At 40.4% G+C, this 22,369-nt stretch overlaps 1 protein-coding gene across 5 annotated transcripts in view; it reads left to right on the top strand.

Annotated features, from left to right (window-relative positions):
* ubr3 (ubiquitin protein ligase E3 component n-recognin 3) overlaps positions 1–22,369 on the top strand; it is a 418,217-nt gene that overhangs the window by 384,089 nt on the left and 11,759 nt on the right. For all 5 annotated transcript variants that reach the window (XM_035408072.1, XM_035408075.1, XM_035408074.1 and 2 more), the window contains 4 exons: positions 17,843–17,967; positions 19,648–19,755; positions 19,960–20,085; positions 20,190–20,369. In XM_035408072.1, the coding sequence (XP_035263963.1) occupies positions 17,843–17,967; positions 19,648–19,755; positions 19,960–20,085; positions 20,190–20,369 (539 nt within the window). The remainder of the gene's footprint in view (positions 1–17,842; positions 17,968–19,647; positions 19,756–19,959; positions 20,086–20,189; positions 20,370–22,369) is intronic.

The raw sequence follows: 22,369 nt of genomic DNA on the forward strand, positions 1-22,369 counted from the left end.
CATCGAGGGCCACTCATAAAGATTGTACAAAGAACTCAGGGATACCCACTTCAGTATGAAGCCTACATTGTTGCTGGCTCAGTCATTTCTGTTGTCTATCACAGAAATATTTCAAAATATTGATTAGATTATAAGACTGTATTTGTATTTGAATGTATTTTTAGAAGGCTCTAAATACTAAAGTATTTGATTTCCCAGGAAAGGATTTATTTAAAGGAATGTATTTTTAAAATACTATTTGGGAAAGTATTTGGTTTTCTATGAAATAATTTCAATAAATCAAATACAAAGTATTTCATTTCTGAATGTATTTGAAAATACTTCAAATATGTATTCAAGTACATTTTCAAATACAAAGATGTATTTGTATTTGACCCAGGTCTGCTTAGCCAGACATGGTTTTATGTTTAAAAGTTGTGGTCAGGATGTTGTTGAGGCTGCCAGTTTTACCTCCAAGAACAGCAGTTTGGCTATTGGCAGTTCTTCGGCAGCGGAGGGAGGCACAGTTCAGGATATGGGAAAGATGAGAGGAAGTGTCCTGCCATCTCGTTTCTTTCACACGTGAATCCCCATTAACCAGGCCTGTCTCATCTCTGGCCCAGGGTCGATACCTGAAACTGGATGTGCACCCTCTCTGGGCAGATGGGCTGAAGGTCCCTGGTATGCACCTAGTCTATTACCGTCCCACTACTTCAGACGTTGGGGAAAGACTTTCACCCTTTCCGTAGATGATTTCTGTTTGTGGAACTTGGAGGGGTGATGACCTGCGGGTGGGCAGACCAGGGTGTGGGAAGCGGGTGTTCCAACTATACTCCGTTTATCTTGCTTTTGAGAGCAAGACATAACTCTGGCGGAGACAGATGGATCCCGAGTATTGTAATTAACATGCAGGCTTTAATTTCATGTGGCGAATCATGTTCATGCACGCAAAGTTAACATGCAGGCTTTAATTTCATGCGGCGAATCATGTTCATGCACGCAAAGTTAATTTCCTGTGCTAACGTTACTTCCTCTGTCAACAAAAAACATTCTGCCCTGGACCCAGGGCAAATGGTTCGTCTGGTTTTCCTTGCCAATAACCTCCGGTGATACTTTCAGCTCTATTGACACCTAACGTTACTGGTCAGCTAGCCTCGCGAGCCAGTCTCTTTTTTTCACTTCGTTCAACAGATTTGGTCAGCTAACAATTTAGGCTAAATAATGTTCCCATGGCAGGCTATGTTTCCTTTCTTTTCTGAAGATTTTGATAAAATTGGATGATGAAAGAAGTTAAACAAACTAAACAGAGTAAGTAATTTATGTTGTTTTAGGCTACAGGTATTAGCCGTTTGAATAGTTTTTGTGTTAAGAAATAAACAAGGATTTCCTATAAACAATAATTTCCCGATGATTAATAAATGCCGATGTGTGACAAATTACATCCACGTGAAAGTGCTTTATTCATTTGCGCATTAGGCTATAGAAACTGCAGGGGGCAGTTTATAAAGGCTCATTTATAAAATGAACTTGTGTGCATAAGTCAAGTGAAGACCTGACGTAGAGCGACAACTGTTTCCACGGTCAAATCGAGTCATGTTGAAATTTTATAAATCACTACTTTGACGTGATTTTCTACGTACGCGCCACAAAGTTGATCTAAAATATGTTTTTTAAATGAGGCCCCAGACGTAGTAACCTAGTATTAAAGTTCAGCGATGTCCTCGTGGCCCGCTCGTGAAAAATAACGCCTAGGCCAGTTTAGAGGGAGCGTCACGTGCATATTGCGCCCGACAATAAGCGGCTTATTTTTGTGAATTATGGGCAAATGATATTCAAATATATTCGAACTCTAACTAATTACAAAAGCTAATACTCGAACTCAATTTCATGGCACTTTTGACAGCCTTACAGAGGACCATGACTTCCTTTGGAGCCCGTCCTCTGTTTGAGCCCTGCCGTGTAGCTCTCCAGATATTGTGGGAGGACTGGTGTTGTTAGAGGTACTGTCCATGGGGGGTGGTTCTGCGTTCTCTGTGGGTGGTGAGGCGAACAGGTCTGCAGAGCCCTCCACTTCTGTCTGCGTAGCTGCCAGAGGTTCCCTGGATTAAAAAAGGAGGGAAGGGGAGTGTGCAGTGTGTGGTGCAGCGTTGTCTGCGTGGACTGGTGTGATGAAGTCCATAGAGCCCACCACTTCTGTCTGCACAGCTGTGAGATGTTCCACGGTGGGGAATGGTGTGATGATGTCTGCAGAGCTGTGCCCGTTAGGGGGTGGTTCCTGGGTTGTGGGAAGACCAGAGTCATCCACTGTGCTTTTTTACATTAGCTGTGCTGCCACTGAGCTGACTCCATCTGCAGTAGGTCGTGACATGCAGTTATGTTTTTCCCAAGCTACTCTCCACATCTGGTTTACCTCAAACCATGCCTGTTTTGAGCGACAAAGATAAAGGAAATATTGTCTTTTTGCAAGGTACAATTTTATCTTTTCGATTACCAAACGCTCAGTTCCATCATAGTTTGGGGATACCAGAGGTCCAAATGCACAGTCCGTAGGCTGTGGATTGCCTCCTCATCCAGTGTGTCCATGGTATTAAGCCTCCCAGCATGTTTACACCTCTGTGTCAAAAAGCGATGCCGTTCTGAGACCATGTCCTGCAGTTGTTGATTCTATTTTGACTGGCCCGCGTATGCTGACAGGTCAGGATGGGTGAGGGACAGAGGCAACGGGGGTAACCGAGACATCTCTCTCTCTTTATCTGGTACCTCCTAATTTATTTAAATAATCCAGTTAATCTAAAACCCTTCTATAGAAAATGTTCTGAGCTTGTCTTAGGTTTTACCGCAGTTTACACAATAGCATAAATTACTATGCTGTAGGCCAACGGTAGAACCTCTAATATCTCAGCAAGTAAGGATTAATTAAAAATATGTTTATTTTATGAATCCAGCCATTCCAACAGTCAAAGACCTTGTTAAAATATTCAGCACTCTGAATACTGAACACAAGCGATATTGCGTACTAGAACCCCTCATTTATGTGATTAAATTTAATCATTATTATTGAAAATGAGAATTAATTATATCAATTAAATCGCTAAGTTCATTGATAGGTCAGTCTACAGTGCACTGGTGGAATCAACCAACACGTCGAAACACACTATTTATCAGGTTTTAAGATTAAATTATTGAATTTAATACAAAGCAGTCAATTAGATTAATGCATTGAAATCATACATTTTTTATTGAATTGCAGGCTCACTACTTATAAATGACAAAACAGAAGACATAATACAAAACATTAAATAATTGATTTAGAAATACCAGCAGAGAGAGAGAGAGAGATTGATAAGCCAGACCTTGCCAAAGTATCACCCACTTCCAGTTTAAGCGCCAGAGGATGAAAGGAAACCAGCTAAAAACACACAACGAAGGAACCACCACCAAAATAAAAAAGAGAAAAACTCTTCTTCTGTAAGGCTCCGAAACCAACACAACACAACTTGTGGTCATCTTAAATACCTTACCTAATGTTTTCCCTAATCTGGTGATGCTGAGTTAAGTTGTAGGAGAAAAGGGAAAAAGGGGGGGGGGGTGTGGGGGGTCAGACTTATTTATGACAAGGACTGGCCTACCTAAAGATTGCATTCAAACTTGTAGAGGAAATGGGAAATGGAAATGTTATGCTAGGTCTTTAACCCCCAATATGGTGTTCTGTGTCTTTTGGTTTATCTCTTCTGAGTCAAACTCTGCAGGAAGTGAGACCAATAGATTGTCTGCCTAGATTAGGGTATCCGTGGATTTGAAATTGCCTAAATCACATTTGCTTTGATGCTGAAGCCAGGCCACATTCTTAAAAACAGTATGATATTGAATCAAATTCACTGTTTCCCTCTCTAAGGCCATAATTTAAGCACTACATATCTGGCACACTATTTGAAAAAGTATTTGGTTTCCCAGGAAAGTATTTATTTAAAGGAGTGTCTTTTTAAAATACTATTTGGGAAAGTGCAGTTGAGGCCAAAAGTTTACACCTAGGCTAAAGATATTCGAACCCAGTTTTTCTCAACTTCGCACATTTCATGTTACCGTATGTCAGATTGATAGATTAGGTGGGGTCGATCATTAATTGCAATTTGTTTACGAATTAATTTATGCCCCCTCTCGATTTAATAATCGTGAAGAAAACCATTTAGGGATCACTTCCGGTTGCCCTGCGGGCGGCTCAGCACTATGAATACTGAACCCAGAGCAGCCACGGTTCACCCTTATCAATCTTATCACTTAATTTATATGTAAGTGGGATTTTCTCCCAATATATATATTTATAAATCTGAATTCAGATACCTCTGTTCGACTTTGCTAATGGATCATTCTGTCAACGTGAGAGAGAAACCACAACTCAACGTTTATCAATACAGTAATTTAATATGAAGTGACGCAGCCGCAAACAAAAACCTAATACGACACACAATATATAAAACATATAACTAGGGTAACAAAAGGAAGACAGACGGTACTATTCTAAGTTTAACCACGATATGACTATAGATGACTCACACACATAAGCGGGTAAGATAATGTAACAACACCTATTGAAAGTATTAAAATATTAAAAGCTAAGACCCCGCGGACAAGACAAATAATATATTTAAACACCATGGGATCTAAACACGGGGAGTTAGTAGGTGACGGAGAGGCGCGCATGCAAGAGGATAGAGAATACAGAAATACAAACTTGGCTACGGAGTAAAATGAATGTACAATAGAATGGAGGCTTTCCGGGTTGTACTGTACTTGATCGCATCGTCGTTAACCAACCACCTAGCTATTAGTCTCACTAGAGGCGCACTTTGACAGCGAACAGCAATTGGAAGGTCAATCTGTTGGCATACTTACGAGAGTAGAAGGGAAGAAAGGAAAGGAAAGAAGATCTCCGAGACCCCAGCCCAGGCGGGACGCGCTGATTTTAAAAGTTACCAAATGTAGCTCGGCGGTAGAGGAACCCCTTCCACGGAAGTCTCAGCAAGCATGGATGCGTCGGTGTACCAAGACATAGGCGGCTACAGTTCTGGAGCGGAGAGGACACCCGGAGGTCCAACAGTATAACGGTACAGGCTTACTAGGTGAGGATACGAAGGCCACGGCACTTTCAGAACGCAACGTACTCCAGGGCTTGGGTAGCAGATTATTATTATCTAATTCTAATAGCCTGCACTCACTGCACGCATTTTGTTTCGGACCAGTTTGGTTAAGAATTGTATTGGTAAATGGTAAATGGTAAATGGACTGCATTTATATAGCGCTTTTATCCAAAGCGCTTCACAATTGATGCCTCTCATTCGCCAGAGCAGTTAGGGGTTAGGGGTTAGGTGTCTTGCTCAAGGACACTTCGACATGCCCAGGGCAGGGTTTGAACCGGCAACCCTCCGACTGCCAGACAATCGGTCTTACCTCCTGAGCTATGTCGCCCACATTGAGTAATTGTTTAATCTGAACCTACTTTTGTCTGTTCGTTTATGTAGATGGAGCGGCCTTGAAATACCTAGGGTGCCCGCTAGTCGTCAGTAGCGTTCTGTGGGAGTGCAGCGCAATTATCCAGGCGCCAAGCTGTCGCGGTCTGAAGCTATCAGGCTGTGAGAGAGTTCGCACCTCATGCATGGTTCGCCAGGCACGAACATCTGTTCCTATGTCTCTACCATATGTAGATAGAGTGTAAGCCCCTCGGTGTCATTAATAGCCTTTGATTCTTGAGATACTGGCGTCTGGCATGGGAGATCTGGAGATCAAGAGAGGAAGTAGTAGATAAGGTCGGAATGTTAGAATTAACAGATACAGGCTCATTTGGGAATTTACAAAGGGATATGGTGTTTTATGTCCTCAGAGAGAGAGAGAAAACAAGAGAGGAGAGCAGACAAAGGAAGGGAATTCTTTTTTTTTTTTTTTTGGTTGTCCTACACATACATTTCCTGTGTTAAGTCAACTAAGGTATCTACTTTATTTTCATAAGAGGTCATTCTAAAACAATCGATTAGAGTCAGATTTATTTCAGCTTTAATATCACTATATCAGAATTACAGTGGGTCAAAAGTTTACATACACCAAGTTGACTGTCTCTTTAAACAGTCTGGACGATTCCAGAAATTGATGTAATGACTTTTTAGATGATTCTGACTGGCCAATTGTCATAATTAGGAGTTAATGGGAGTTAATTGGCACCTGTGGCTATATTAAAGGGCCTACCTTTAGAGCCACTGCCTTTTTGCCATTGATACCATAGGAAACTCCAAGCAACTCAGCCAAGACCTCAGAAAAAAATTGTGGACCTCCACAAGTCCAGTTCCTCCTTAGGAGCAATTTCCAAACAACTGAACGTGCCACGATCATCTGTACAAACAATTGTATGCAAATATAAAAATCTTGGGACCACACAGACACTGCATCGTTCAGGAAGGAGGCACAAATTAACTCCCAGGGCTGAACAAACTTTGGTCCGAAAGGTTCAAATGAACCCGAAGACAACAAAGGAACTGGTGAAGGAGTGGAGGCATCAGGTGCCAAAGTATCTACATCCGCCGTTAAGAGAGTCCTACATCGCCATGGCCTGAAAGGCTGCCACGCAAGGAAGAAGCCCCTCCGCCAAGACCGGCATAAAAAGGCCAGAATGAAGTTTGCAGGTGATCACCAGGATAAAGACCTAGCCTTTTGGAGGAGTGTTCTCTGGTGAGATTAAACAAAAATTGAATTGAAGAATTGTTCGGCCATAATGATCAGTGCTATTTATGGAGGAAAAAGGGTTTTAATTCAAAGAACACCATCCCAACTGTGAAGCATGGGGGTGGCAGCATCATGTTTTGCTGGAAAAGGGACTGGTGCACATCAGAAAATAGATGGCATCATGAGGAAGGACGATTATGTAGAAATACTGAAGCAACACCTGAAGACATCAGCTAGAAATTTAAAACTTGGTGGCAACTGGGTCTTCCAGCAGGACAGTGATCTTAAAGGAGTAACATGGTGGTTGAACGTGATACTTCCCAGTTGTCTTTAGGCAACAACAAAACAAATGTGCATAATTTTTTTATTATTCAGTCATTTCAATGTACTTTAAAACGTATTTTTCTAAGCCTAAATTTCCCACTATAAAAGTTCACCCGAACCGTCTGGGCGTGGTAATGAGAACTGTCAGTTAGCTATGATTGACAGACCGTGCCCCGTTACCATAGCTACCCCCATGATACGCGCTCTTTTTGGGAGACTTTTCACAAGCTAGCTAGCTTAGTAGTATATCAAGTATCGATAGATAGCTTAAGGTAAGGACGTTGACTTATATCCAATTATAATTTTTGCTATCTAGCTAGCCAAGTTAAGATAAAAGCACAACTATAACGTCCTCATTAAAGCAAACTAGCTAGCTAACGTTATTGATAACATTGCCTTATGAAAGCAAACTACCTAGCTAGCTAACGTTAGCTAGCTAGCTAAATGAATATAACCAGAAATAATCTAATAGTCCTTAAAAGGCACTCTAATTTAAGTGAACCTAACGTTAGTCAAATATTTGCATTGTCTTGCCTGTAAGCCAGCGGCGCAAACTATGGGTCTCGAGTTATCCATGGGTTTACGGGGCGTGGAAAGGGGAGTGTTCGTGACGCACAAAGTTGACAACTTTCTCAACCGGTTGAAAATAGGACGATAAATTTAAAACGCATATTTCTCCAAAAATACAGAACGGACATATTTAATACTTTACTCATTGTGTTTCTTCAATGCCTCTTGTGCAAATAGCACATAAAACCGAGAAAGTGTGAAAATCACCATGGTACTCCTTTAAGCATACCTCCAAAGTTGTAACAAAATGGCTTAAAGTGACAGTATTGGAGTAGCCATCACAAAGCCCTGACCTGAATCCCATAGAAAATTTGTGGACGGAACTGAAAAAGCATGTCCAAGCAAGGAGGCCCACAAACCTGACTGAGTTACACCAGTTCTGTCAGGAGGAATAGGCAAAAATTCTGGCAAAGTATTGTGAGAAGCTTGTGGAAGGCTACCTCAAGCGTTTGATTCAAGTTAAGCAATTAAAAGGCAATGCCACCAAATACTAACAAAGTGCATGTAAACTTTTGACCCACTAAAAATCTGATGTAGTAAATAAAAGCTGAAATATATCTGTCTCTTAACCCATTATTTTGAAATGACTTCTTATGGAAATAAATTAGATACCCTAATTGATTTAACACAGGAAATGTATGGTAACATGAAATGTGTGGAGTTGTGAAAAAAAAAATTGAGTTTGAATGTCTTTAGCCTAGGTATATGTAAACTTTGGCCTCAATTGTATTTGGTTTTCCATGAAAATAATTTAAATAAATCAAATACAAAGTATTTCATGTGTAAATGTAAATATCAAAAAACACGTTTTCAACGTACAAAAATGCCAAGTTACTCACACATACAAGACATACACCGTCTATAACTCATTCATTCAGACTGCCAAAATCCAGGCCTGCCATTAAAAGTATTGATATCAAAATGACGCCAAGTTACGGTACTACAAACAATATAGGGTATCTTGCCTCACCGAAATTAAATAAGATATATTCCAAAGAATAGCAGCCCAATATTTCCTCAGTTCTTTCAAGTCGCTTGGCCCTGTGTGTATAAGCATGCAGTACATGGACAGGCCAAACATATGTGTGGATGGCTTTCTCACAGTCAAGATTGATTGAATAGGCGTCTATATGTCCAATTTGTATTGGTATGTATGTATTTCGCTGCCCAGCCTTTCTGTTGCGTGAATGATTGTATGTTTCTTGATATAAATGTGTTCGTAAATGTGAATGTAACATGCTGCGAGGGAAAGGTCCCCATGGGGATAAAGATGTTCTCTATGTATGTATGTACAATATGTATTTTACTTGCAGTATTTTTTGTACGTAGCAAATATACAATAACTTGTACATTTACTCAAATTCAGTTCAGAAGCAAGTATAAACATATGTTTTCTGGAGAAATATGCTTCCTGTAGTTACTCACCAGCAGTTTTCTACATGAATTTCAATGTGTTCCATGAGGCTATTAGAAATATTTGACACTTTGATCTGACACAAAGTTTGCATGACATTGTAAAATGGTGAGATTAAAAAACACAGGGCCAAGTGACTTGAAAGAATTGAGGAAATATTGGGTAGCTTTGCTTTGGAATACATCTTATTTCATTTCGGTGAGGCAAGATAGCCTATATTGTTTGTAGTACCGTAACTTGGCGTCATTTTGATATCAATACTTTTAATGGCAGGCCTGGATTTTGACAGTCTGCATGAATGAGTTATAGACAGTGTATGTCTTGTATGTGTGAGTAACTTGGGATTTTTGTACGTTGAAAATGTGTTTTTTATGAGATATCATTTCTTTTTGCAAAGCATTTTATTATGAGAGTGAGAAATGCGAAGTGACCCTGTAAGAAACGGTTGTGGATTATGGCTATCCTTGTGTGAATTTGTACAGTCTGATGAGCGTGTACCGTTTAGCAGTTTCGGTTTGCTATATACGTAAAACAGTGGCTGTGACAAAGGGTGCGGTGGCGTAAGTGTAAACGCATCAGAAATGCAGGTGAAAAATGGCCAGTGTATGTACTCACAGATTTGACGGCCATCCAACAAGCCTTGATTAACAAAAGAATCAGCAAGCCCGTAGAATTAGAGCTCCCTAGGTCGCAACTTGTGTACCCTTCTGTCCTGCTCCATTGTCTGTTATTTCTTGGAGATGCACTTTTAGTGTTTGTAAAGTTTATAAGACATTTTGATAGGCTTATCTGCAGGTAGGAATCCTCTTCGCTGTTTTGCTAAGCTAGAACCGGAAAACTTGATAGTGGAGAATAGGAGCAGACGCATATGTCCCAGCAGGCTTTGCATATGAGAAAATAACAACAGTGTGAGAGAAATGATGAAATTGCTTAGTTGAAACAATATGTTTTTAGCAGAATGGGCATGTAGGTGATGGTTGACATGATCACAGACTATAGTGCGAAGTAAATGAAGTGACCATGAGCAAGCTTAGTTTCCTTATCGAACAGTATATATAACATTTGGTATAAAGCATTAGTCATTAAAGTGGAGGGTTAAGTAACGTGTGAAATCTATTGCACCGATGTGCTTTTCTCATGTTCAGTACTAGTAGTTATAATTATGAGTGAGTCATGATTTTAAATGTAATGTTTTAATGGGGAGTTGCAGAACGTACATATGTAGTAATTGTTTGTATGTGGCTAGATAGAGAACAGGGCGAGGTAATATGAATGTAGAAACGTGGCATTTGCTGATAAGAAGGTTTTGTACGGTAGCCAAGTGAAGAAATATAGTTAGTAGAAATGGCACAGTGGTGAACTGGTGTAACTTTTTAATAAAAGGAATACATTTGCCGTCATGAAATGCATATGGGTGGCCGTGAGTGAGTTTTGGTAAAGCAAATATAAGCATAAGAAAACGTTAGTGTAAAAGAGGAAATTATCTGCCTGAGTGCGAGGCGGGATTCAATCCTTCAACCGGAGGTTTACCAGTCTGTGACTTTGTTAGTGCAGCACCATGACATAGCTATGCAATGCGTGAAATATCATTAGCAAACCTTTCCGTGGTTTTAAAGAAGAACACAGGCTAGTAAGCACAGAAGAACTCCCGTTGAATCCATATGGCTTTGCAATATTGTAGCCGGTTAATAACTGAACGTGCAGATGGTACGTCATAATGCAGTGTATATGTTCGGTGAACGGCGGGTAGATATGGTGCAAAAGCAATAATTGAGGAGTATTAGACAATTATTAGTGAGGGTAAAAGCAGGTTAAAGAAACGTGTTCCTAGCTGGGCTTGAACCTAGGACCCCATGTTCCCAAGACTGTAACCTTGCCCACTAGGCCACAAGCAGACTAGCTGTTTAAACTGGAAATGTTTCAGAGTAAAAAGGTATGGGTTTTTTGCGTGTGTATGCAAGTTTTTGGGTCGTGTAGGTGAAGATTTGGCTGGTGTCGGTAAAATGTCCAATGGGGAGACATTTTGTTTGTGGAATAGGCGGCAGGAAAAATAAGAATGAGAAGAAGAAGAAGAAGAAGAAGAAGAAGGAGAAAACGCAAAATCCCCTTAGTTTGGGGCTTTATTGTGTGGACGTGAAGTTGTTTATGAATTCTGTCTGTTGAAATGGGGTGAGTATGTGCAGAATTTAATGCTTTTAAGGGCTGAGTGTCTGTGGCTGTTGTGGTTATTTCTGTGGGGAACCCTGAAAAGTGCCAAACTCTCGGTGCTGTATAGGTATGGGGCATGCCCCCGCCAAGGCGTAACTTGGCGGGATGGCATACCTGCCATCCCAATTAAAATACTTCAAATATGTATTTAACTACATTTTCAAATACAAATACGTATTTGTATTTGACCCAGGTCTGCTTAGCCAGACATGGTTCTATGTTTAAAAGTTGTGGTCAAGATGTCGTTGAGATTGACAGTGTTACCTCCAAGAATGGCAGTTTGGCTATTGGCAGTTCTTCGGCAGTGGATGGAGGCACAGTTCAGGATAAGGGAAAGATGAGAGGAAGTGTTCTGCCATCTTGCTTCTTTCACACGTGAATCCCCATTAACCAGGCCTGTCTCATCTCTGGCCCGGGGTCTATACCTGAAACTGGATGTGCATCCTCTCTGGGCAGATGGGCTGAAGGTCCAGGTCTGGTTGTTGTCTTACTAGGTTGTTTCTTAGGGTAGTGGTTTTTAGGTAGTCGCTCGGTTGTTTCTAGGTTGTTGCTAGGTGGTTGTGAGAGTGTTACTATGTAGTTGTTAAGGTGTTTCTAGGTGGTTGCTGTGGTCTTACTAGCTGGTTGCGAGGGTGTTTCTAGGCAATTGCTGGGGTAATGGAGGTGGTTGCCAGAGTCTAACTACGTGGCTGCTAAGGTATTTATAGTTATACTTTATTGTTGCTAGAGCCTTACTGGGTGGTTGCTAGGGTGGACTAGGTGATTGCCTGGGTCTTACTAGTTGTTGCTAAGGTATACCAAATGTTTGCTAGGTTCTTACTATGTAGTTGCTAAGGTATACTACGGGGTTGCTAGGTGGTTTCTAAGGTGTTTCTAGGTGGTTGCTAATGTTGGGCAGAGAAAATTCTCTCCGTTGAATAACCAGGCACGACGATGTATCACATAAGAAATTGGATTTATTTCTGCAGAGTCTGGGATCTACACGTAACAAGGTGGATAAGGCCGCACTGAAGAAAGCAGGGGCAGTCCCTGCTTTTATAAGCAAAAGTGTCTTAACAGTAAAGCATAAAGTAAGATTTAACAAAGGAAATGTTTGGCTGTGTCCATTCATATAACAAAGTAAACGATTGGCTATGTCTAGTCTAACATGAGATACTACATAGGCACCTGGTGACCCAGTGGCCACTTAATCTAAACAGGCTTTTAAATCAGAAATAATTGTTTAGTCTTTGATCTGTCGGTTGCTTTTAGAGTACTGGGCAGCATGGCGTCATAGCCGGTTCCTTCTTTATTAGGATGGCAGAGGGAGAACAGGGTGGAAGGCCAAGACTCCCAGTTCAGGATGGAAGGGGGGAGAATGGGGTGAAAGGCCGAGCCTCCCAGTTTCGGTTGCTAGAAAAGCATAAAACGACAGAGAAGAACATGCACACGCATAGATACACTCATAGGCTATATGCTTATAAGCTATATTTCAAACTTGTTGTCCTTGGGAGGTTCGTGGCCTGGAGACAGAGGAGCCCTGCTGCAAGGCTTAGGAATTTAGAGTGGTACATAAGGTAAGGTAAGGTAATCTTTATTATCCCCGAGGGGCAATTTGTTGCACAGCCAGCAGTAAATACAATCATCATCAACAATCAACACACACCAATCAACACACAAACAGTTCACACAAAAAAATAGAATTACATAATGTTATTCAAAAGGCCAATAGCAGCAGGAACAAATGAGTTCTTAAATCTATTAATCCTGCATCTTGGCAGATCATATCATATATCTGCGACCAGATGGAAGCAACCTGAACTCACTGAACAAGGGGTGACTAGGGTCAGCAAGGATTTACTGGGAATTCTTTGTGTCTCTGATTTTGTACAGTTGGGAGAGGTTATTTAGATTAGTGCCTGCAATTTTACTGCACATTCTACCCATTCCTTCTAACCTGTTCCTGTTTTTCAAGGTAAGTGACCCAAACTAGCAAATAAAGGAGAAGGTTAGAACAGACTCAATAAAACAAGAATAAAACATTCTCATAAAAGTGGAGTCAACATTAAAACTTCTGAGCTTCCGATAAAAGTTCATAGGCTGATGGGCCTTTGCACAAACAACATCAATATTTGGTTCAAAGGTTAACTTATCATAAATCATTGCCCCCAGATACTTGTACTGTTGAACAACTTCAACAACCTGGCCATAAGGTGGTACCATAATTGTAGTTATGCTATACAACAGCCTGGCCATAAGGTGGTACCATAATTGTAGTTATGCTGTACTCTCCTCCCTTCACTATGGTCTTATTAGCTGATTGCTAGGGTATTACTAGGCAGTTGCTAAGGCATAAAAACTATTTGATATATTATATGTGTAAGTAATCAAAAAACTGTAGGATGAGATAGGTCTACAGAATAATCTAGAATAAAATAATAAGCATTATACAATAGTTCGCTAAAGCAAGCAAACCAATAAATATGGACAATAACAATAGTTTGCTTCCCTAAAAGGTTACATTTTCTGAAGAAAATATGAGTTTGCTAAGTTTAAAGAGAATGTTGTGCTATGACAGCAGTAGTATGCAGTTTCTATGGTGTATTAGAGTGTTGATAGTGCATTTGTATGTGGTTGTTTTTATCTACTCGCTGCTAGCGTCTTACTAGGTGGTTGCTCAGGTGTTACTGGGTGATTGCTAGATAGTTGCTAGGGTATTGCTTTGATCTTGCTCAGTAGTTGGTCATGTCTTTTTTGGTGGTTGCTAGGGTGTTACTGGGTGGTTGCTTGGTGGTTGTTAGGGGCATACTAGGCGGTTGCTAGGGTTTTAGTAGGTGGTTGCTAAATTGTTGCTAGGGCGTTACTAGGTGGTTGCTAGGGTGTTGCTTTGGTATTATTCAGTGGTTGGTAGGGTCTATCTAGATGGTTGTTTGGCTGTTGGAGGTGGTTAGTACATGGCTAGGGTATTACTACTAAGTGGTTGCTAGGTGGTTGCTAGGAACTCATAACACCCAATCAGAGGGGTGAGTTGAGCTGCTGTTTGCATAATGCAGGGCAATTGGTGGAATAAAAGTATATAAAGCTGGTAGAGTGCACAGGGACTGCATAATGATACTTCGGCGAAAGCTAAATATAAGTAAATTACATAGCATTTAAGTCTGCGTTCAAAGTCCATTCTAATGCCCCCAGCCGGGATGTCTGTAATAGCCTGTCGTCCCAACCCATGCAATTAAAAAACCAGATTTAACTGTGATTTAAAACTGCCACTCACCATTTCCCAAATAAACTCTTTCTTTGTCAGGAAGGTCTGTTATCAGTACCCTATCGAAGACAACCTGCAACCAATGTCAAGTGCAATTAGAAAAAACCCCATAGGTGCGATTGTTATTTTTCAAAAAGTAATGGAAAGCTGCATATCAATCGTTTGCTGATAATGCAGAGCCTTGTAATTTTATGGTTGCAGAACAATTCAGTGCTACATTGGCTTATATCAAGTTGTCGCTATTGTCTGATGAAATGCACTAGCATAGCCTGTAGCAGTGTTCCGGAAATACCGTTCAGCAGAACATCCACTTTGCTTCCCTAATAGGGACATCACCAGGGGCCAGAATGCAGCAGCTAGAGGGCAGAGGGCATTGTGACATCACAAGGGTCAACATTCCACCATTCATTTAACTGGGATTTGTTGGGGGATAACAAACATACAAACTTCAATCAATGCTTGGGACTATGCACTCTGAACCATGGAAGTACAGCAGCACGGATGAGGACATGAGGACATCTGAGCCATAACCTTTAACCTTTGCCGTAACTGTTGGAGAACATCCGATGATGAACCTGAGGGGGAATAATGTTAGGTCACTTGCTGCCCTTGTACTGTATACGTAGTAGGCTATATGTTACTGAGGTATTCTGATATAACCAGTAATATCAGTAGCATTGAGCCAATATAGCTAGTCTCTTTTAACATAATTCTCCTTGCTGGCGTTCGTACGTCAGAAGAGCTTTGGAGGGCAGCTAGGGAGATATTCATTGCAGTTTGGAGAGCTTTCAGGGAACAATCAACCCCATAATAAAGTTGCCATTGTTTTGTAAACAATCATCTGTGTTTTCATTATTTTTGCGCTGTTTACCAACTGTAAACAACTGGGTATGCAGTTAGGCAACAGAAATGGAGCCTGTCATGTTTGTAATGGCTATGCTACTCCTTATGAGGTTGTATATTTCCAATGAAATGGAGAGAAGATGGGCAGTGGCGAGGATAAGACGGCAGCTTATTATTCAAAAGTGGACCCAATGGCAGGCTATCTGCAGAGCTGCAGCAAAGAGGAGGGCAATACTTTGAAGATAAATTGCACTTGTCAGCACCGGTGTAGGTAGTCAATATAGCTAGCTTCTCTGGTTTAAATGACAGATCCTTAAACTAAAAAAAAAAAACTCATATTTAGCATATTATGTTATTCATTCGCTCTGTACCACTTTATATGCAAATTCCTCATCATGTATCATATTTTCTTGTGGCATAAATTAAGTTTCCAATCTGAGAGAGGCAGCGACCACACTGCTGTCATTCGCCATTACGTTGTTCTTGATAGTGTTCTAAAAAGGAATTTTTTCCAGTCGGAGCATGCATGAATGCACACTTCAAGTTTTGAACAAACAGAGTGTGCATCCGGGTACTTCCGTGCTCCACACTACTGCACTTTGGTTTGGACTCGCACTCCAAGATAAATGCGTGCTCGCTATGCGCACTCGGAGCATGGAAGTATGCAGTTTGGGATACATTGCTTTTGAAACCATTCTACCTGTGGAAACAACAAACTCTGTTTTCTAGCTTTAGGGCGCAGTCACACATGCGCGAAATTAACATTGGCGAATATTCGCCTCCTGTTCACTTCCATTCTATGCGAGCAAAGGGGCGAATAAAACATTCGCTTCCGGTGGCGAAGCAAATTCGCATCTTCGCTTCGCGTGGAGTTCAACTTTGGTGAACTTTGACCGGCGAATTCGCAGCCTCAACCAATAGCAAAGAAGTATGTGAGCTTGACCCCACTTGGCTGTAATTGGCTATAGTTTTCTTAGCGAGCCAGGATGGAGGAGACTTGGATTGTTGCTGTGTCTAACCAGCCGGTATTGTACGATCTTGCCCATATATTTCAGTATATATTTTCCCGTCGCAAAACCAACACCCGCTCATGTGATATCACAACCGTGTTACCAACAACCACAACCACTCAAATGGACTACAAATCAGCAAACTGAATTCCGTGTGCATCACATCTTGCACTGCCCACATTCAGCACGGCAAGATACATTTGCCTGCATTCGCACGTGTGACCGTGCCCTTATGAGTACATGATACACTACAATGGCACTAAATACAGAGATGCTTCCACTATTTACATAATATCACATAAACAGAAACAACTTTTTGGATGCATGGAACCATAAAATCTTGGTGAAAATCGGTTTAAACCAATTAGAGCATTTAAAAAAATAAAATAAAATTTCTGTGAAAATGAGTACAAAAAAACAAAAACATTTAACCTTGAACATTAATTACACCTTTTAATATCTCAACCATACACCCATGAATTTAAAAGTTGTTATGTGCTGTACTTTATTAAGTTTTTAACAAGTTTTTAGTTTTGAATGTTTTTTCTCCACGCTAGCATTTTGGGAGTTCTAGCATTTTGGGAGGCTAAGGATCAGAAATTCTTTTTAGTCAACATTTCTCGAAATTGTATGCCTTAATGCTATTTAGACAAAAGCTTTATGAACAGGGGTTGACGTATACAACAGGCAATAAGATTTAAATGCGCATCAATTTTACTGTATCCATTTTTAGGTATGCTTGTACTTTTAGGTATGCCCTTCATTGAGACATATAATTTCAATACATTTTAATCTTTTTGCTGAGCTTGGGTACTTGTGTACCACATACGTCAACCCCTGATTATAAAAGTGTACTGTATGTTGATTTTAAGCAATCTTGAATGTTCATGCTAACGTTTTTTATTTAACTAGACAAAACTTCACTTTTATATTCAAATACAATATGTGGTAGTTATGTCTCTTCTTGTATTGGTTTGCTGTCTTGTGGATATAACACGCAATTACCACAGCCTGAAAGTTGGCCAAATTCTGACATGTATTTCAACGTTGTTATTATTATAATATTATTTTATTATATTCAAAGTGACTTTTTCCCCCGAAGGAATATAGTTGAATGTCATTTTTGCAATCGGCATGCAAGTTCCAGTGCATACATCATCACATTGAAATACTTGGTAGGATCGTAGTACCCAAGACCACCAGTGGAAAATAGCATGGGGAGAGCAATTACAGTGCGCGATCACATTGAATTGATATTGCTACCGAAATTCCATCATGAAAAGGTAACAAAAATGGCATTTTTTAATATGAAAAAGTTAAGGATTGATTAAACAGTAATTGCACTCACTGTTTCAGCCTGGCTCCACCTACCTCAGTTTTGAAAAATGTGTCCTGATGTAGTACGTATGTCAATCTCATTAGCATAAAGTATTCTATCTGCAAATTAATTTGTACAGTGGAGCTGCACCAGGCTTATGAAACTTGGATCAAACTGGAAAACTTGGATTAATACAGGTCTGTTTAACTTCCTGTTTCTTCCAGAACACTTCACCTGTTTGGTGAAGGTGCTGTACACCCTACAGTACATCCAGGCCATTGCTGTACTCTCAATCAAGTTGAGCCCGGAGGAGAGAGAGGCCTGGAAAACCTCTAGAGCACTCGACAAGGTAAAGGGGCACATGCATCATAGTTTAGTGGCCCTTTGTAACAGGACAGACCAGCCCTGAGAGCCACAGGGTCTTTTGATTGTCTCTGTAACTGATTAATTAACTCTGTTGAAAATACCTCAAACAAAGTTTTTTGCACGTAAATTCTTTTCTGATTCGATAGTGAACAAAATTCAACCGACCCTGTGACTCGCAGGAATCAAGGTTGTAGCTCTCAGGCACCTACTATAGAGTTTGACTGTCCATTTAGGTCGCAGGTGCCTAAAGTTAGGAATGGGACTTAGGCAAAATTCTGTATAAACAACAAGAAAGGGCATGTACTTTTGCTACGTCTCCTCTGATTTATTTCACCCGACAGGCATGTCAGTATAAAGGGTGTGCAACCAGTGTGCAGAGTCCTTTATCACCTGGTTTCAGTTACGAGAATAACAAAACAAGTGTGAATAAAGGAATCATTCAGTGACACTGTGCTTCATTTAAATCAATGAAATGATGGTATTCTCCCTACCAAGGGTAAATTTTCAGGGCATGAGTTCCATCTATTTCACAATCCTATTATGCACATGCTGCACACCAACTTCCAAATCTAAATGAATAGTTTAATCAAACAAAAACGTTTTTGATTGCAGACAACTTTTGCCTTGGAAAGTGTCCTATAGGAGGGCTAATTCAACTCAAAAAGGCCAATATGAATTGCTGTCCCCCTCCATGTAGCAAATCTTAAATGGAAATGGTGATTAAGCCAACACATATTTTGTTTCCTATTGTGGCTTGCTCTTTAAATGTATCAGTCATTATCAAAAGTTTCATTTATACTGTGAGATCACCGGGGAGTTCAGCAACAGCTATTTATCAGCAGCCTATTAAAGCTATATTAGGGAAAGTTACCTGAATGTAAATTGAACTGGTGGACAAACACAACATGATGCTAAATGTTTCCTTCTGGATGCTTCCCTCTTTTCTGGAAGCATATGCCACCCCCCCCCCCCCCCCCCCCCCCTCCTGACACAGATAATGGAACGCTCACTCAATTCTCATCATTAACACTGCAAAAACCCCTGTCCATAGGTGCAGAGGGATTTTTTTGCTTAAATTCTCTGGGAGGCCCTGAGTGGCTGAAGACTTAAATAAAGGAGGGAAAAAGCAAGCCAGGGACATTAAGTTCCATATGCTGAGATAGATAAGACGACTGGCATTTAATAAATGATTTTATTGTCAGCATGACATAAGTTGACTGCTTTACCTCACATACAATATTAGTCAAACCAGTTAGATCTTATCTGATGACATTCAGTGACGTTTCAGCACCTATCAATTGTTAAATATTTTATATTATTAAAGTTATTGCAGGCCCAGCACACTATGCCTAAATTATAATTATACTGTGTATTGTGGAACTGATATTAAGAAGTGCCTGGAAGGCAGCTTGAGATTTGACAAGAATTAAACCATACACTATATGGACCTGCTTTAAGGCTCACAAGGTCACAGGTTTGCCAATCAGTGTCACTTGTCTTTTTAATTATTTCAGTCTTTTTTTTATAATCAAACCGTATTTTAGTGTCAAATTCGGAAATCACCAATATAAGTGTGAAGTCCCATATATTGCATTGCATTCCATGCCAGGTAATACTGTGGTTTGGTTTCTGGACTTCCATCTTTTTCACCCTTAACCCACAGAATACCTGGAATGGTGAGAAGACTTGGGAGGCCATTCTGAGCTTCGTTATCAGTAAATTGTCCAAGGGAAGGAGTGTTTATGAGGCAGATACTGAGGAGATGTCAGTGGTAAGCCAAATAACACACAAGTCCCAGTTCAACCCTCTTCTCCAGGAGCTTGTGCTCCTTGATATTAATTCAATTTTATCACTGAGCTTGTAATTCAGTGAGTTAGTTTACTAATGAAGTGCTTTCAGTCTGTTCTCCCCAATCTGTGACAACCCACAGTGCAGCTGAGCCCTGTTCTCTGTGTGTGGGTCTCTTCTCCCCCAGCTGAGCTCCAGTGTCTGGTCCCAACAGTCCATTGAGTACAACCTACAGCAGTTCTGCCTGCCCTTCCTGCGCCTTTGTAGTCTCCTACAACACCACCTATATGGAGACGACCTACCAGGCTGTCCGGTAATTTAAGCATCCCCTCACAACGCTACCCCCACTGCCATGCTGTACATCTGGGCCACCAGCACCACAGCTAATTTGCTCTGCTCTCCTTCCTCCTGTTTCAGAGAGAAAAGGAATTTTCAGTCCTGGCTAGTGGTTTGGGACTATTGTCATCAACCCTTGAGCCATCCAGCAAGTGGAACAGTGCCCATTGTCTGGAGTGGGTGGTGTGCCCTTTTGAGCTGACCTCTCTGTGGTGTGCTGAGGTCACAGGCTTAACAGAGATGCAAGCAGAGCAAACACTGGTAACATCACAAAAGGCTGAGTATTATAATTTTTTTAAATGTGTGGGGCACACTATGAACACCAACAACACAGTCAGGAACCCTTAGTGAATTTGCACAAGCCCTTGCAGGGGTAAAGAAGTAAACAAAAATTATTTTAAAAAAAAAACAATATGGAAAACCGTTCTTGAAACCAGTTTTGACAGTTTCTGCATAGAAATGTTATATCCTTTCTTTGAATTGAGATTCAGGTGGTGTGATTCATTTTATTATTTTTTTATTCTGTTTTCACTGGAGCTGAGGAAGGATTAGCAAAGTCACAGCTTCCAATTACTTCTGAGAGACAGTGAGAGTCCTTTTGTGCTCTCTACAGCCACTAAATCACAAAATCAGGGATTACTTCAAAAATTGATTTCTTGCTTGAGGAGAGAGGAAAAGTGAACGTAATATACTATCCTTATTGCTATTGCTATGATCTGTGCAAGTCTGGTCATCAACCATACCCCTTCATGAATATTCATCTGTAAAGCAACTATTTTTAGATTAGAAAACACAAGAAAATGTCAGAAATATAGTTAGAGTAAGCATCTGATTAGTATTGACAGATACAGTGAGCTCCCTAATGTTTGGGACACAGATTTATTTTTTATTTTTTGATTCGGCTCTGTACTGCACAATTTTAGATTTTTAACCAAACAGTTCATATATGGTTAAAGTGCACATTATCAGCTTTTATTCTGGGGTATTTTTATACACCATGTTGATATAGCACTTTTATACATAGCTGCCCCATATTAGGGAACATAATGTTTGGGACAAATTTAATTTATGTAAATGAAAGTAATCATGTTTAATACTTTGTCCAGTATCCTCTGCATGCAATGACTGCTTGAAGTTTGTGACCCGTAGACATCACCAAATGCTGCTTATCCTCTCTGGTGATGCTCTCCCAGGCCTGTACTGCAGCCATCTTGAGCTCCTGCTTGTTTGGGGGCTAGTTGCCTTAAGCTTTCTCTTCAAAATATGAAACACATGTTCAATTGGATTCAGATCGGGTGAATGACTAGGCTAGCCAAGAATTTTCCTGTTTCTGGCTCCTTAGTTGCTGTAGCATTATGTTTGGGATCGTTGTTTTGCTGTAGGATGAAGCACCATCCATTTAGTTTTGGAGGCACTTGAGAAAATAAGATGTTTATGTACACATCAGAATTTAGTCTGCTGGTGCTATCAGCAGTTATGTCATTAATGAAGACAAGTGGGCCAGTATCTGTGGCAGCCTTGCATGCTCAACCGATAACACCCCACCACCATGTTTCACAGATGAAGGGAGGTGCTTTAGATCTTGGCCAGTTCCTTTTGGTCTTCACACTTTGTGCTTACCATCACTCTGATACAAATAATTCTTGGTTTCATCTGTCTACAAGACCTGTTTCCAAAACTCTGCAGGCTTTTTAGGCACTTTTTAGCAAACAGTAACCTGTAAGAGTTTCTGGTCTTTTGGCCAGGTGTTTGGGGTTTTTTCTTAATTATGGTGAGAATTCATTGGTCATCAACTGTAGAGATCTCACCTAGCTTCCCAGTCCCTTTGTGGTTACTGAGCTCACCAGTGTTCTTTCTTCTTAAAGATGCTGCAAACAGTCTTTTGGCAAGCCTAACATTTGGCGTGTGACTTCCTTGACTTTAATTGGCACAACTCTGGGTCTCATATTGACAAACGCCAATAACAGACTCCAAGGGCAATCAAAAGCCTAGAATCAGGAGTAGATACTGAACATTCTTATACCTACACTAAGGAAGCAATTGAATCCACCTGACTCATAAGAAACACCTGTGAAGCAATTTTTCCCAAACATGGTGCCCTGAAATAGGGGGACTATGTATAAAAAGTGCTGTATTTTCTGCATGGTGAAGCCAAAATGCCTTTAACCACATGTAAAAAAAATTTATTACAAAATAAATTCTAAGTCAAATAAAGGGGAAAAAAAGTCTTTGTCCCAGTCATTATGCAGTTCACTGTATAT

Source organism: Anguilla anguilla, chromosome 3 (assembly GCF_013347855.1).
Source record: "Anguilla anguilla isolate fAngAng1 chromosome 3, fAngAng1.pri, whole genome shotgun sequence".
Classification (NCBI taxonomy): domain Eukaryota; kingdom Metazoa; phylum Chordata; class Actinopteri; order Anguilliformes; family Anguillidae; genus Anguilla; species Anguilla anguilla.